Source organism: Cavia porcellus, unplaced genomic scaffold (assembly GCF_034190915.1).
Source record: "Cavia porcellus strain 051 isolate PalLab524CR breed Dunkin Hartley unplaced genomic scaffold, mCavPor4.1 scaffold_2, whole genome shotgun sequence".
Lineage (NCBI taxonomy): Eukaryota > Metazoa > Chordata > Mammalia > Rodentia > Caviidae > Cavia > Cavia porcellus.
The window spans coordinates 111027768-111042983 of record NW_026947485.1 but is presented as its reverse complement, the minus strand read 5'-3'; the positions used below and the strand labels follow the sequence as shown (position 1 = coordinate 111042983).

At 39.1% G+C, this 15216-nt stretch overlaps 1 protein-coding gene across 5 annotated transcripts in view; it reads right to left on the bottom strand.

The window, feature by feature from the left end:
- Blnk (B cell linker) overlaps nucleotides 1–15216 on the bottom strand; it is a 102630-nt gene that overhangs the window by 11843 nt on the left and 75571 nt on the right. For 2 of the 5 annotated variants that reach the window (XM_063245147.1, XM_063245143.1), the window contains 6 exons: nucleotides 11798–11879; nucleotides 10540–10611; nucleotides 6490–6598; nucleotides 3359–3386; nucleotides 2534–2597; nucleotides 55–139 (listed from right to left, as the gene is read on the bottom strand). In XM_063245147.1, the coding sequence (XP_063101217.1) occupies nucleotides 55–139; nucleotides 2534–2597; nucleotides 3359–3386; nucleotides 6490–6598; nucleotides 10540–10611; nucleotides 11798–11879 (440 nt within the window). The remainder of the gene's footprint in view (nucleotides 1–54; nucleotides 140–2533; nucleotides 2598–3358; nucleotides 3387–6489; nucleotides 6599–10539; nucleotides 10612–11797; nucleotides 11880–15216) is intronic. The other 3 variants (XM_063245144.1, XM_063245145.1, XM_063245146.1) reach the window with 3 other exon arrangements.

Below are 15216 nucleotides of genomic sequence, written 5' to 3'. Positions count from 1 at the left end.
GTTAATTCCCACAATAACAAAAGAAAGCTTCTTTATAAAAGAAAAGAGTCTTACTTCTGGGCAGGAGGAAACACTGGTGACACCACACCTTCTTGTCTGTGACTAGACCCTCGATGGCGTTCAGCAGGTATGGGCCTTTCTGGATTAGGAAAATTCTTACATTAGGATTAGAGTAAAATGTCTGTCCCTACCCTAAACCCAGTGAAACCAATCAAGTGGAACCAAAGTTGGTCAGAGGTCTTCCTGGAAATTCGTCTTCTGTCAAGTGTGTGTACTTGTCAATCTGCTGTTGTGTAGCTGCTGTTAGATCAGGATTTTCACTCAGCAGAGTTACAGTTGCACCTCTCTGCACATCTCATGGCAGTGCACATGGAATCCTAACTTACTGAGCTGGAGCTTTAAGTGTGAGCAGTGTTTGCCAGGACAACTCTCAGCTACCCTTTACACACTCATCTTCCACTTCCTTTTTTTTTTTTTTTTTTTTTTGCATCAAATTCATGACCTTGTCCTTGCTAGGCGAGTGTTGCACCAATGAGCTATATCCTTGGCCCAAATTTTATTTTTCCTTCTACTTTCCACATAGCCTTCCGTCGGGTGTTATTATACACTGATATGTCTTTATTAATCATAAGACATATTTTAAGAAAATCATTACTGATAGATAAAATAACAGAGATCTGCTCTTTTTTTGAAAAATTTTGGTTACCTTTGAATTTGAAAAATTATAAGATTATGCTTATCATAAAGCCATTTTCACTGTCTTTCACTATTTTCCGAAGTGCAGGAGAAGAAGTTGGAAAATGTGCGTAAGTCTGAACTGTAAGAAATGGATGTTGAAGCTTGTGGAGGATGCTACTTCTGAACCATTAATAAATGTGATCACTAATGATTTTACTGCTTTATTCTTTCTCCTGGCTGGAAATATATTAAAATCTTGGTATATGCTGAGTCGCCTACATGGAATAAAGATTGAGAGGGAAAGAAACCTAAAAAGAACAAACGTAGTAAGAACGTGGATTCAAATACTGTGAGTAGTAAGATAAGTTTCAGTTTATTGTGGTATACTTCCTAGGATGAAATCCTAGGTTTGAAAGCTATGAAGCTCACAGGATTATGTTTCAAATGTGTGGCCGGTTACTTTCAGATGCCATGTTAAATGTTCTGCTCATCTCTTTAAAAATTTGGTAACTTCAGGTTGGAGGTGTAGCTCAGTGTTAGAACACCTGCCTAGCATGGGCAAGGCCTGGGTTTGATTCCCAGTAGCACAAAACAGCAGTAACGACCCACCTTGTAACCTTGTTAACTTGCAAATGACAGACAATGACCAAATTAGGTCCAACAACCTTTGAACTTTGAACTTTGCACTGCCTCTGCCAGCCCTTCTTGAAGTCTTTCCTTGAAGTGAGAGAAAGCAGCTCCCTTTCTTTGGGTTAGTGAGTCACTCCCTCTACTCTTGAAATAAGTACCAAAAAAGGGAGCAAAGGAGGACACCCCAACTGCAGGCATTCCGTAAGCCTCACTCTTGCCTAGCTTTTGGAAGTGCCAAAGCAATGATCTTTGCAGAAGTTGTGTTTATTTCCAACAAGTTTAGAAGCCCTGAGGTCTCTATGGCTCTATGCTTCCTGCTTACCAGGGAGAAGAACTGCAAGGAATGGAAGGACATGCAACAAATGCATGGAATGTCCATGTGAACTAAGGAAGAAGAAAACAAAGCAGCAAAAAGAAGGGATACCTCAGAAATAATAACCTGGGAGGAAAAGATATGGGAAGTGGGGTGGAAAAAATGTAATGGGGCAATTGAAGGACAGAGGTGAACTGTAGTGCATACTCAGTGAATCAGAAAAGACCCCTCCTCAGAAAACCCAGCAACTCCTGTGTCAGCGTGATCACATTAACTTAGGAAATGGTGCAAACATTCCCATTTTTAACATTGGTACCTTCAAGTGTGGAATTAAATGGATGCAGGACTTGAGTATCTACATAACATTTTGAGTGTTGATATTATGTATGATTTAACTTCTTTCTCTTTTTCCCCCAGTAAATATTTTTTAAATATTAATACTTTTTAAATGAGGAAGTTATAAAAATAATGTTAAGTGTCTGATTTAAAAGATATAAAAGAGTTTTGAAGATGTACTCAAAAGACAGACATTTGAACTTTGAAAACTTAACAGAATTTGTTAAATTTAAAAGAATTTAAAATAATTTGCTTAAATAAACAGAGTTTTAAAAAAGACGTTGTCTTGTCTAAAATTTAGTTCAAAGATATGTGAATCAACCTTCAGACCGGTCCCGGACCATAGCTCTGCTTTCTGGCCAATTAGAGCTATCTGAAATGAGCAGGTAGATGGAGGACAGTCTGCTCCTACCCACTATGCTCAGTTTCTTAGGTTTGTTACTCACACTTCTCATTGCAAAGTGAAAGACTATTTTGTTTAGAAAATTCGATTTATGTTTATAATTGCTTTATAAATAATGAAAGAAATTCAAAATTACATTTACATATATTTACATTATTTTCAGAGATACTCACCCTTTAAAATAATACATTTACCTTCAGAAACGCTTGATGCATTCTTATGAGAAGCAACCACAGTCTATTTTAAGAAAAAGACAAAGATATTAAATATAGTGGAAAATGGAAGTAAAAGTCCAAGCAATTTATTAAATACATATTTCGGCAGTTTTCTTTGATGCATAGCTATTCTTCCACGTTGTAACAAGAGCAATTAAAAATGCATAGTTCCCAGCCCAAAGTCTACATGAACTGTTAACTGGCTGGAAATGCCTCATAGAAAGAACAGTGTCATCCTGGTGTGGGGCCCTTTCTGCTGTCAGCAGAGTTATTGAATACTGTGTCTCCCAGAAGCTAGCTAGTAGTAGTGCAGTGGATACCTGGTATATATATGACTTTGGTCTCATGACTCTGCCTTGTGCGGGCTTGCTAAATGATTGTCAATTTCAAATTCCACAATAGGGTCAGGTGGTCTGCCTTGCAGTTCTGGCCAGAATCTGAGTTTATTCTGAGTCTCTGTGTCTGAACAGAGGCTCAGGAATCATGGGGCAGGAAATGAATGCAGAGGTACCCACAGAGGTGGTGGGAGACAGGGAGCCTGGCTGCTTTCATCTGATCAGTTGTACACAATGAAGCCACCAGGATGCACAAAGACAAGCTTCTCTCAGGTAGCACCTTCCTGGCTGCCTGAGGACTCAAAGTTCCTCTGGAGTGTCAGAGCAAGCAGCTTCAGTCACTAAGATTTCTGTGCTCAAAATAGCTAGAAGCATTTTCAACTTCAAAGAAATGGATAAGAAAAAACTATAAGAAATAGGGAGCGTTTTTAAATGAATGATAACTTACTGTCTTCAGTGGTGTAGCTGTTACTTTCCTGGGAAATAAAAAGAGATGCGCTGTGTTAAAGCACAAGGACAATGAAGTGGAGCTGACTTACCTTACTCTCAGATGTAAAGAGAATAATGAAAGAGGCACAAGTAGGGAGGAAGACCATCCTTCAAAGGCAAATATGGATGGAAGTAGGATTTAGCCCCAGAAGAACTCACTGACAGATGGGGAGGGGTTAACAGGAGATAAGCAAGAGCCCAGTTACCAGGGTCAGTGGATCTAGCTCTTCCTTCAGTTCTACTAATTATTTGGTGAGCTCTGGTCCTTTCTTTTGGCTGTGAGGCAAGTCTGACCTTTTGTTTTCTCACTTGTGAAATCAGGACCTAGAGCATGTTTTCAAAGTGTATATGTATCCTCCTCTTTCCCGATAGCAATCTAGGCTCCTGCCCAGGGCACGAGTCGAGGTGAGAGACAGCTAATCAAGTGAGTTTCAGCCACTACCACCTTCTGCAGGATCAATTTCTGCCCTGCATCGAAGTGATTATTCTTTACTAAACACCTGTCTAAGATTTCATCTGACGGGATCCGAGGCCAAAGGAGTTTGAAACCCATGTGACTTGTGGTCTTGAAGGTCCTTTCCTCCGCTAATGTTACTGTTTGTCTTGCTTCCAACATAGTCCGGAATCTAATATTGCTAAGGTTTTATGCTTCTTTTTGGTATTTTCAATTCTCTCTGTCTCTCCCTCTTCCTCTCTACCTCTCCCTCCCTCCTTCCCTCCCTTCCCCCTTCTGTATCTCTCACTATATTTCTGTCAGAGAGTTGAAATGTTTTAAACTTTTGATTTACTGAGAGCAAATGAGATTTTTGGAACTGGATCTTTGCAGTTATTTAAATCTTTTAAAATAATCCTTTAAGAGTCAGCACTATTCGGCATCACAAGGAGGTGATCCCAGCCTGGAAACCAGTGCCAAGTTTGGATCACTGCCAGAATGGGGACAGCCAGACCCAAACCTCTCTAAGTGAATCAGCGCCATTCATGGATTGTGAGGTGAGAGAACCAGGCCTCACAAGGAGGTTATCCCCACCTGGAAACTATAGCATTTTCATTGTTCTCTTGGGTTGGGTTTTATTTCTTTTGTTTTGTTTGATTATGTTAAATCTGATGGCATGAGCAGCTACTTAAAAGATAGCAAGATATATTATGATAGCCATTTTGGATTTACTATTAGCTTATTTTGAAGTCCTTTATTGCATTCATTGTTTCGTTTTTATTGTTTCTATTCTGTTCTGTTCAATTTTTACTATGTCTGAAGGTATCTGCAACTATTTTGAGGACAACCAAAAGTATTATGATAATTATTGCTGATTTAGTAAGGTTTTGAAGATCTGTATCACTTATACTAGTTTATCTTGATTGGTCTTATTCTGTTTTATTTTTCTTGGTTTTATCCTCTTAAAAGAAAAGAAAAGAAAAGAAAAGAAAAGAAAGAGAGCACCATGTGCAGGCTTATTAGGGGAGAGTCAGACAAAAGCCCTCTCCTGTGAGTTGGCACCATTTGCAAACTGCGGGAGAGGTGAACAAGAAGTCAACAAGAAGCTAAGATCTCTTGTGAGTCAGCGCCATGTGCCTGCTGGCAGGGAGAAAGCCAGACACCAGACCTTTCTGGCATGCAGGCAGAGAGACAAGAAGAGCCAGTGTTCCCCACCCACACCTCCCACTTCCATGAGCAACCAGCTGATCTAGAGAAACACAGGCTGTGCTGATAGATAATGAGCTAAAATACAGCTTAACTCTTGTAGTGTTTAGTGTTTCACGGACTTTGCAGGCTTAAACCAGTAGTCTAATCATTGGTAAGAGGATAACAATATGCAGTGTAGCATATATGGGTGATCTCCTTCTGAAAGTGGTAGCCATTGTTAATTCTCTATTATCTTGTATCAAGATCCTGTATCGCTCTCACTATTTGGTTGGGTTTTATTATGTTTTATCTTGTTTGACTTTATTATATCTGATGGCATGGGCAGCTGTTTCAAAGATAACAAGATATATTATTGGGCTGGGGGTTTAGCTCAGTGGCATAAGTTCCTGCCTTGCAAATACGCGGTTGTGAGTTCAATCCCCGGTACCAATTAAAAAAAAAATTAAGAAACAAGATATATTATTATGGTAGCCATTTTGAATTTACTATTGTCTTGTTCTGAAGTCCTGTATTGCATTCATTGTTTTGTTTTTATTGGTTCTATTCTGTTCTGATTTGTTTGATTTTGCTATGTCTGAGGCAGCCATTTTGAAGACAATAAGAGGCATGGTAACCATTGTTGATTTCCTATTACCTTGTTTTTAAGTCCTGTGTCATTTACACAGTCTTATTTTGATTGGCTTTATTCTGTTTGGTTTTGCTTGATTTTATTCTCTTTAAAATAAAATTTAAAAAATAAAATAAAATGATCCTTTAAAATGGATATTACCACTGAGGCTTAGAGAAACTAAGTAACTTACTTCAAATGATAAAGCTGAGCCATGAGAGATATGCATGGTTTTGGTTAATAAACTGTGAAATTATTGCTTTCATGGGTTTCCACAGGGGCAGAATTAAGATTATAATTATGCAAACCAGATTTAGACATATTTATATATGTTTTTAAAATAACCTATTAAACCAATGTAATTTTATGTAGACCAGTATGTATAATTTTAACACAATAATCCTCACCTGACAGCATACACAGCCCTTTTAGATTCTGGAAGAAAGAACAACTCTTCCTTATCACTATGGACAGAAGCTTCAGCAGGATTATTTTGACCATGTACCCTAGTGTATGCTATAAATGGTATGCCCATTTATTTAAAGGGCCAAGGAGTAGAAAGTGAAAATGAAACCTGTTAGGTAGTTTTGAAACTATTTAGGTACTAGTGCTTCTGAAAATTAGGATGTTGTGTGGAACACTAAGTAGTAAGTCCAAGATTTAACTAAAGCCCTAAAGAAAGGAAGACCCCTAGATTCTGATTTCAACAGGGGTTCATCTGGGCCATTGTTCAGACTGCCATAGGGGTGGAGGATTTCTAATGGGAATCTGCAGGGCAGCAGGTGCCCACCATTCCATCCGTTTTAATGTCACTGAGCCTCTGCCCACAGCAGATACTCACCCCGCCCTTGGCCGTGGGGATGGTGCAGCAGATGAAGGTGACTTGCATTCCCAGACCCCGCTGTTTCGACCTGCACAAACACACACGCAGGTCATTCCCTGTTCTGCTCCTGTGGATGGTGGTCTCAGTGAGGCTTTCTGACAGACTCAGAGACATACAAACAATGTGATTTTGCTTTCGGTTAAATGTGTATAGCTAGTTACACTGAGGCTGTGGCAGAAAATTGTGGGCACAGGTGATGATACAGTTTTCAAACATCAATGTGTAAGATCACAACTAAGACAAAGATCTAAAACTCCATACTAACATTTCTAAAGGCCCTCATCCTCACACCCATGGGGCATGCCCAAGCCCTTGATTCTGGGGTTTCGGGGAGGTGAGCTCACACCTGCACCATCTGCATGCACAGTACCAATGTGGCCACACTAAAAGCTAAACACTAAACGCTAAAGGCTAAAACTCACTGTTCCCCAGAGACAGTAAAGGTTGCTCATCCCTAGCCCTGCCTCAATGTTGTACTTGTACCTCACATCACTTCAGGATATTTATTGCCAAATTCTCAGGGCCTTTGGCCAAGACACAAATGAACAAATCAAGACAAGTAGAAGGCCACTCCCCAAATTCCATCCTCTGAAGTCATACAAAGGACCTGGAGGACCTTGAACCCTGCATTTAACCTCTCTTCCCCTATCTAAAGATAACATCCAGACAATCATTATAAAGGAGGCTATGAGAGAGGCAAGGTAGATCTAGGCTGCAGCGTCCGAAGGCAGACGTGGAGAGGAGAGGCCAGAGCCGGTCCTCGGCATCTGCAGATCGCTTCCTCTCAGGCAGACGCTTGGCTGCTGACACGTTACTGCTCAGTGATATAAGGAAGCCTTTGATAAGCTCCTCACTGAGTCAAATCAAACTATTTGATTTTCTTAAGAATCTACTACATTGATAAGCGCACAGTTCCTAATGGACTTACGGGGAATACCCTAAGCACAGGTTGTCCCTGTTACCTCAGTATATATTGCTGCAGTTTTCGAGATAGAGCACACATAAGTAAACACTAAATTAACAATCAGTTGCCAAGAGTTACTGAGAAGCTAGTCTGTGTAAAGTACTTAAAGGCCATGGTGGGCACAGAGGAAGAGGTCTGAGGGACAAACACAGCCTCTTCCTTCTCAGACACAGGGAAGACATGTACACCTTTGGGTCCTCTCATTTTAACACTGCAAGGGAACAAAGTCTAAAAAATATTGAAAAATAGAGATGGCAAAGTTCATGATCAAGGACTTTGGTAGAGGCCCCCAGCATGCAGTCAGAGCTCACTCCATCCGCACATGACATCTCACGGGACTGATTTTCCTAAACTCTCACGGATGGTGGCAGCAGCATGGGTATGAGGTCCCAATGCTGTATGTCTGATTTCCCCAGCACCCTGGAAGTGGGGTAACCTCCAATGTCATCCTATTTATGGGCCACCTGTCCTATATGTAATTTCTAAAAGTGTTTTGGAAAAGAGGCTACATTTGGAATTTTTGCACTGTATGTGACAATGAACCGAAATGTAATATGGGTCTAGTCGAGTTTAGCTGGCATATAAAACTGAATGCTTAAATTGGCTCTGATAAAATACCCTTGGTGACTCATACATTTCAAGGGACAGTTTCAGGGAAGATTAAAAAAAGAAAACATCTTGTCTGGCAAATAAGGAAGTAGAAATGTCTGGTTGATTTCCTCACAGGGGCTTCTCTCTTCTTAAATGTCAAGGCTCACTCAGTCTGGGTCTGTTACCTTCGTCAAACCTACCGCCTAGACTGTTTTTTTTTTTTAAACTAAGCTTCCCTTTCCTTCATATTTCTAATTAGTCCACACTTTTCTCTCCTTTCTGTCTCCATAAATATCTTCTGGCAATCAGAGAAGAGGGAAGCCTCCCTGCTCGGGATGGGACCTGGCGGAGAACATACAGTCTTATGTCTGGAAGACAAGTTCTCATTGTCTTTGTTGTCTGTCACTAAACTGGCTGGGTGACCTTTTATAAGCCACTGTACCTCAGTTACCCTCTCCCTGAAATAGGGACATCACTTTTTACCCTATCAAATTCGGAGTGCCTGTCATGAAATTGTGGGATAACGTGAATTTTTTTTTTTTTTTTTTTGTCTTTTTCCTTTTTATCGGTACCAGGGATCGAACTCACGACTGCCTGCTTGCAAGGCAGGCGCTTATGCCACTGAGCTAAATCCCCAGTCCCCTAACTGTGAAATTTTTAAAGGATAAGCCAACTCTAATATTGCTGAGGACAGGTCAAAAAGGTTTGAGAGACAGAAGCATTATGCTGGGTGAAAGGAATCTGATGCAAAAGATAGAACAGTATATGACTGTATCTATTTAGAAGAGAAAAATCTATAGCAACAGGAAATGGACCAATGGTTGCTTGGAGCTGGAGTTGCAAAATGGATATTGTAAAAAAGATCTATTGAGAATAGACTAGGCATAGAAAGTTTCTAAACCTGGGATATGGTGATGGCTACCTAATTATTCTATAAATGTAATGGTTTACAAAAGTCATCAAGTTGTACACATAAAATGGATGAATTTTATTATATATAAATTGAAACTCATAAAAGATCATAGTGAACACGGTTGTTTGTTTCACTGTCTTGCTGTGATCGATCACCACAGCATCTGGGAGCTGGCAGCACTTTAAAGGCACTGTTTTTTCTCTAAGCCTCATGAACTACAGGAAAAGCAGAGTCTCAGAGAGGACAGAGGTTTAAATCAAGGCTGTTTGAGCCTAGGCAGCATGTTCCTCTTCAGCTAAGACCTCAGAATGTTTTCTGGGGCATGACTGAGAAAGTAGGTCAGTTCACTTGTTGCTTCTCTTAGGACGGGGAAGATAAAGGAAATAGAGCAGGGGTTTTGTGGGTACCGAGGCTGGATGCAGAACAATTCCTCTATCTCATGGGCCATGCCCTCCTAATGCTATTGGACAAAGCCAACCCAGAGTGTGGCTGGGGTAGGACAACTCCTTCGCTGGTACACCAGGAATATTCCTCACTGCCACATCCTTTGCTTTTGGAATTCTTGGTTAGGCTACTCCAAGGGAAAAATTGGAAATGCAGTAGATTCAACTGCAATATAGTGGGGAGAGGCCAGGGATGTTGACGAAAATCCTACAATGCAAAGGGAAGTTCCCAAAACAAAGAATTATCTGGCCTTAACATGCCAAGGTGGAGCAGCTAGCATGCCAGGTAATGTGGTTGGGGGATGGTGGCAGACAAGAAGAATGGAGGTGACAAAGTAAGCCTGGCCTAGGGTTGTGGCAACAGAAACAGAAGGCAAATTCCAGATAAAGAAACAGTGGGCTTTGGAGAGAGCATAGAAACTTTGAGACTCAGTGTCTGAGGCCACCATGTGTGGAGGAACCAGCATGCCAGTAAGGGAGGCTAGTGACAGACTGTTGATCAAGGGCAAAAGCCAGGTCAAGGCTGGACACCAGACAATTACTGGCTCAGACGTGGGAGCTAAAGCTGTAAGAATGAGTGAAACTTAAAGCTGTGAGAAGTAATTCTCAGACTGTTAAGTGTTGTGGGAAGACAGTCCCTGTCACAACTTCAGAATTTTACTGCCACATGTAGGAACTATGGTTTCCTTGTCCAGAAGAAAAATTGATCCTTGGAGAAGTGAAGTACAGGCTCAAGACGATAGCTCTGGTACCTGGGGGGGACCCTGGTCTATATAGCTCAGCTTCCGAGCTTTTAAGAACCATAATATTCAGAAAGGACAGCTGTGGACCAAACCCTGAGGACATCCTGAACCAGGAGAAGGAGACAGGAGAAACCAGCATAGTGCTCAGCAAGGTTGGATAACAAAGTCCAGTGGTCAAGGGGTGAAGATCCCTTCCACATAGGTGCTGCCAGAGAGCAGATAAGAATGAGAATAAATCATCTCTTCCCATTTACTAACAAATTTGGAAACATAAATGATTATTTTTTATATCTAATCTGAATTTTGTATCTCAAAATGGATTAAAAACCAAACCAAAACATATATATTCTTTACCTGAAGCTGTTCCTGAAGGAGAAGCTGATTTCGAGGAGTTGTTTGGTTTAGTCGATCTATTCACCATGGGAGCTTAAACCCAAAAATATAGATAAGTGATACAGATTTACTCCACTTAGAAAAATTTCTATGCAGAGAAAAATGATAGATGAAACAATTTGCAAAGAATGGCATAATCTCCCATTATTAGACACATAATTAATTCAGAAAAGGCTTTTAAGAAGAAATTTTTAGAATGGATATATTGAAGAACACAGGAATATTCAAATTATTTTGCAACAGGAATTTTGTTATAGTGATTATTTGCTTGGTGATTTGCTAAACTGGAGGCCTAGGACATAACAGGTCTGGTTTTGTTTTTTATGGAGAGAAATATATTGAAGCTAAGCGTGGAGAAGGGCCAAATTAATAGTCCCATGCCCTCTTCCTTCCACAGGCAACTCACAAATTCTATGGGATATGGTGGGAGATAAAAGGTAACGCATATGTGCTGTTTTGTAGTAATGCATATGTGGGTAATTGAGGTCGATGATGAAGCTGCCGGTGACTTTAGGGGGTACAGCAGAGCATTGCTACATGAAAGCAGAATTAAAAGCTCATGACTACTAACTTTATTCGATGAGTGTCTTATCTAAGTAGTATTACCTGAAGATGCATCACTTACATGAGATTATATTCTCCAAGGTGTAGCAACCTCTCCAAGGTGTTGCTGTAGCAACTGTAAACATATCCTATTTCAGTGTCCAGCCTGAAGCTATGTGGCACTGGCCTTTTTAAGATAATTTGTCTGTAATAGCATTTGTTATCTCATGTAAGATTTACAAATGAAACATTCCTCATAGCCTGAGATGCCAGAAAATTTAAAAAACCAGAATGCAGAGAATATGTTTATAGTGAAAATGTTTATAGCGCACAGAAACTCTTCCTGGTGCACTATATAAGGGCAACAGGGTGACTTGTATTTCTGTATTGGGTTTTATGAGAAATCTATTCTAAGTGAGGGCAGCTGAAGATAATAACCTGGGTGTTTTAGTAATTTGATATGGCAGTATTTCATCACATAAGAGGAAGGAGAGAAAGGAAAGGCTGTGCAATCCAGAAATGATTTGCTCACTGATGCCTGCTCCACCACACAAAGCATATGCTGTGGGCTCAGAGGAGAGAAGCCTGGGCACTGTCATTTCTGAGTCCCTAGTGAAGGCCTGGTGTGTCCCCATCATAGCTAGATGTTTTCAGGAGCTTAAAACCTCACTCTTACCTTTTTCAGATGGAAGTGAACTGCTTTCTGTGGGGTGAATGTAGTTTTCATCATTATCATCCACAGGAATCACATAATCAGCCTAAAGGGAATGTAAAAATTTATGAGAACACTTATATATTCATAGCTGAATGAATGTATGAAAGAGTTGTTTTTTTTAAAAAAGCTTTGAGATATAATTCACATACCATGAGATGTGTAACAGTTATAATTTGGTGTGTTCTGCTATATAGTCCTCTCTCAGTGTCTAACAGGTATTTGTTTGTTTTAGGACCTCTTCACTCAAGCGTGCCAAAATCCATGAATACTCAAATCCCATATTTTAAATGGATGGCATTTGAATATAACCAAAGCATATCCTTTTGTATACTTTAATCTCTAGATTACTTAACATACCTAGGATGTTGAGTAAATAGTTGTTATATTTTTTAGGGAATAATAACAAAAAAAAGTCTATAGAGTGTAGATACAGCTCTGTGAAAATATTTTCTATCCAGAGTTGGCTGGCTCTATGGGTGTTTAAGTTACAAATATGAAGGGCCAACTGTATTCCAAGTTGTGTAGTCCTCACCACAATATACTGTTAGAACACTTTTATTACCCACCCCCACACAATTTATACCTATTAGTCATACCCTACCAGCCCTCTTCAACCACTAATTTGTTCTTTCCAGACTTTACATATAAATGGGATCTTATAATATCTAATGTTTTGTGTCTTCTTTGACTTAGATGATGCTTTCAAGATTCTACCATATTGTATGCATCACTTCTTCATTGTATGGCCAAATAATATTGTATTATATAAATAGACCAAATTTCATTTATTCATCCATCAACTGACCGACATTTGGATTGTTTCTACTTTTTGGCTGTTATGAATAATGCAGCCATAAACATTTATGTTCATGTTTTTGCATAGACCTTCTTTTCTCTTGGAGTACACCTAGAAGTAAAACCCTTGGGTTACGTGGTAACTGCATATTCAGCAGCTTAACCAGTGGGCAAATTGATTTCCAAAATGACTGCCATTTGCCACTCCCACCAGCACCATATGGGGGTTCCAGTTTCTCTGCATACTTACCAATACTTGCTATTTTCTGTCTTTTTGAGTATAGGCACTCTAACGGTGTGAAGTGGTATTTTATTGTAGTTTTGATTTCTGTTTCCTTGATGACTAATGATATTGTGTATTATTTCATGTGCATATTGGCCATTTGCATATCTTTGGAGAAATGTCTATTCAAATATTTATTTATTTATTTTTAAGCTCAGGATATATTTATTGAGCAAAGAAAGCTTCTGTCTGGGAGAGAGACAGAAGAGGTTCCAAGTGGGTTGCCAAAGACTCAGCCTTTTCTAGGGACTTATATAGAACAAAACCATGAGGTGAGAGGGATCCAAGATGGAAGAAAACATGGGAACTCACAAGGCAGATGGGCATGAGGTGGGACAGAACTATGGTCAATCAACAAGATTGACTGTTCAGGTAAAATTGACCAAGTCAGAGACAAATGTGGAAGTAAGTCACTTAGCAAGAGGGCATGCTTAAAGAGCAGTGACTTTCTGTAGGGGATTAGGATGGCGACTCGGGGCTTCCTCAAGGTGATTCATACCCATTTAGAATATCAATCCCTGAGGTTTATTTTTAGGGTGTGGAAGGTGATTTATTTTTTTCTATTCTCAAATTACAGGAATCATTTATATGTTCTAGATATAAGTATTTTAACAATGTATGAGTTGTAAAAATTTTCTCCCATTCTGTAGGTTTCTTAATGCTATCATTTGTGGTGAAAAGTTTTAAATTTTGAAGTCCATTTTACCTGTTTTTTTCTTACGTTGCTTGTACTTTTGGTGTCGCATTGAATAAATCACTGTTTAACTCAAGCCCAGGAAGATTTCTGTTTATGTTTTTTCTAAGGGTGTAATATTTTTAGCTCTTGCATTTAGGTCTAGATAAATTGTGTATAGTATGAGATGAGGTTTCAATTTCCCTGTTTTGTGTGTTGATGTAATTTTCCTAGCATTACTTGTTTAAAAATAATTCTTCATTGAATTATCTTAATACCCTATCAATAATCAGTTGACCATGAATATTGTGAATGAGTGATTTTATATTAATAAAATACAGAAAAGGAAAACTGATCTTAAAAGTGAATGTTACGATGTTCCATGCTAGGTAGATAAGAAGAATGTTGGGTGAAACAAGAAACAAACATTATCTCATTTAGCTCTTATAACTAACCTAGTAAGCCAACATCATCAGATGTATTTTAAAATGAAGAAACTGAAGCACAGAGAAAATAAAGTAGCCGACTCAAAACCTCATACTTGAAATGTAACAGATCGATATTTGGATCCAGAGAGCTCAAGAAGTCATGATCCACATCCTCACCCACCACATTCTAGTCCCTGGCATCCTTCCCCTCCTCTGTCCTATTTCTGCCCTCTCTTCATTTAATTGCTATTTTCCATCTCTTTCTTCCCCTTCAACAGGAACTATTTTATCTGCAATATCTAGCAACTGATTTATTTAAAATGATGATATTTCTGAAACTGAGTTTTTTTTTTTATTCTAAAAGAGCAATGGTAGAAAAAAAGACTTGATCCAGTCCCAGCAAATTCTGTTTGTGGTTCTCCTCTCTCTATGATGGGATTTAAAGAGAGGGAATATATGTTTGTTTCCAGCATTGCAGGTCAATTCTTTAAAATTGATAAAATTGACAAAATAAATAATCAAAAACCATCAAAATTTTTATCCTAACAAGCCCATGTTTGCATCACTGCAATGTTCTAATACAAACTGTATTATTCCATGAATAATAAATCACAGAATCTTCATGGTAGCAACCTCAATAGTTGATCTTTTAAAGTCAGGTAGCTTTTCACTACCCCAACCTACATGTATTAAAAACCCCTCAGTTCTATAACAGAGTAGTGAAAAAGTGTGAGTAAATAATTTCTTCTGAAATCATTTGGGTCAATGCCAGTGTTTAGATGTCCCAGCATTAAAATATACTTGTTTGTGTGTTTCCTCCTCTCAGGCTACAAAACCAGGAGTATGCAAATTCACCTTATTTTCACTAGCCCACTACCCTGTAACCCATGTATCTATTGAGTCATTTTGGTTAACTATTCAGTGCCCATAAGTTTTTTTCCTTATTGTATGCAATTCACATTTGCATTTAATAGTTTTACATATGCATTTAATAGTTTCATATGCATTATTTTAATGATTTCTTACAGTAATACCTGCCCTCTAAGTTAGGTGTACAGTATTTATCCTGATTTTATGGTGGAGGGATTTGACAGATGAGTAACCTGTCCAGAAGTCACATAAAGACCACAATTATGAAGCCCTCTAAGCACAGACCTGCTCTGCCTTGTAAAGACAAAAGGGATCTGTTATGAGCACCAGA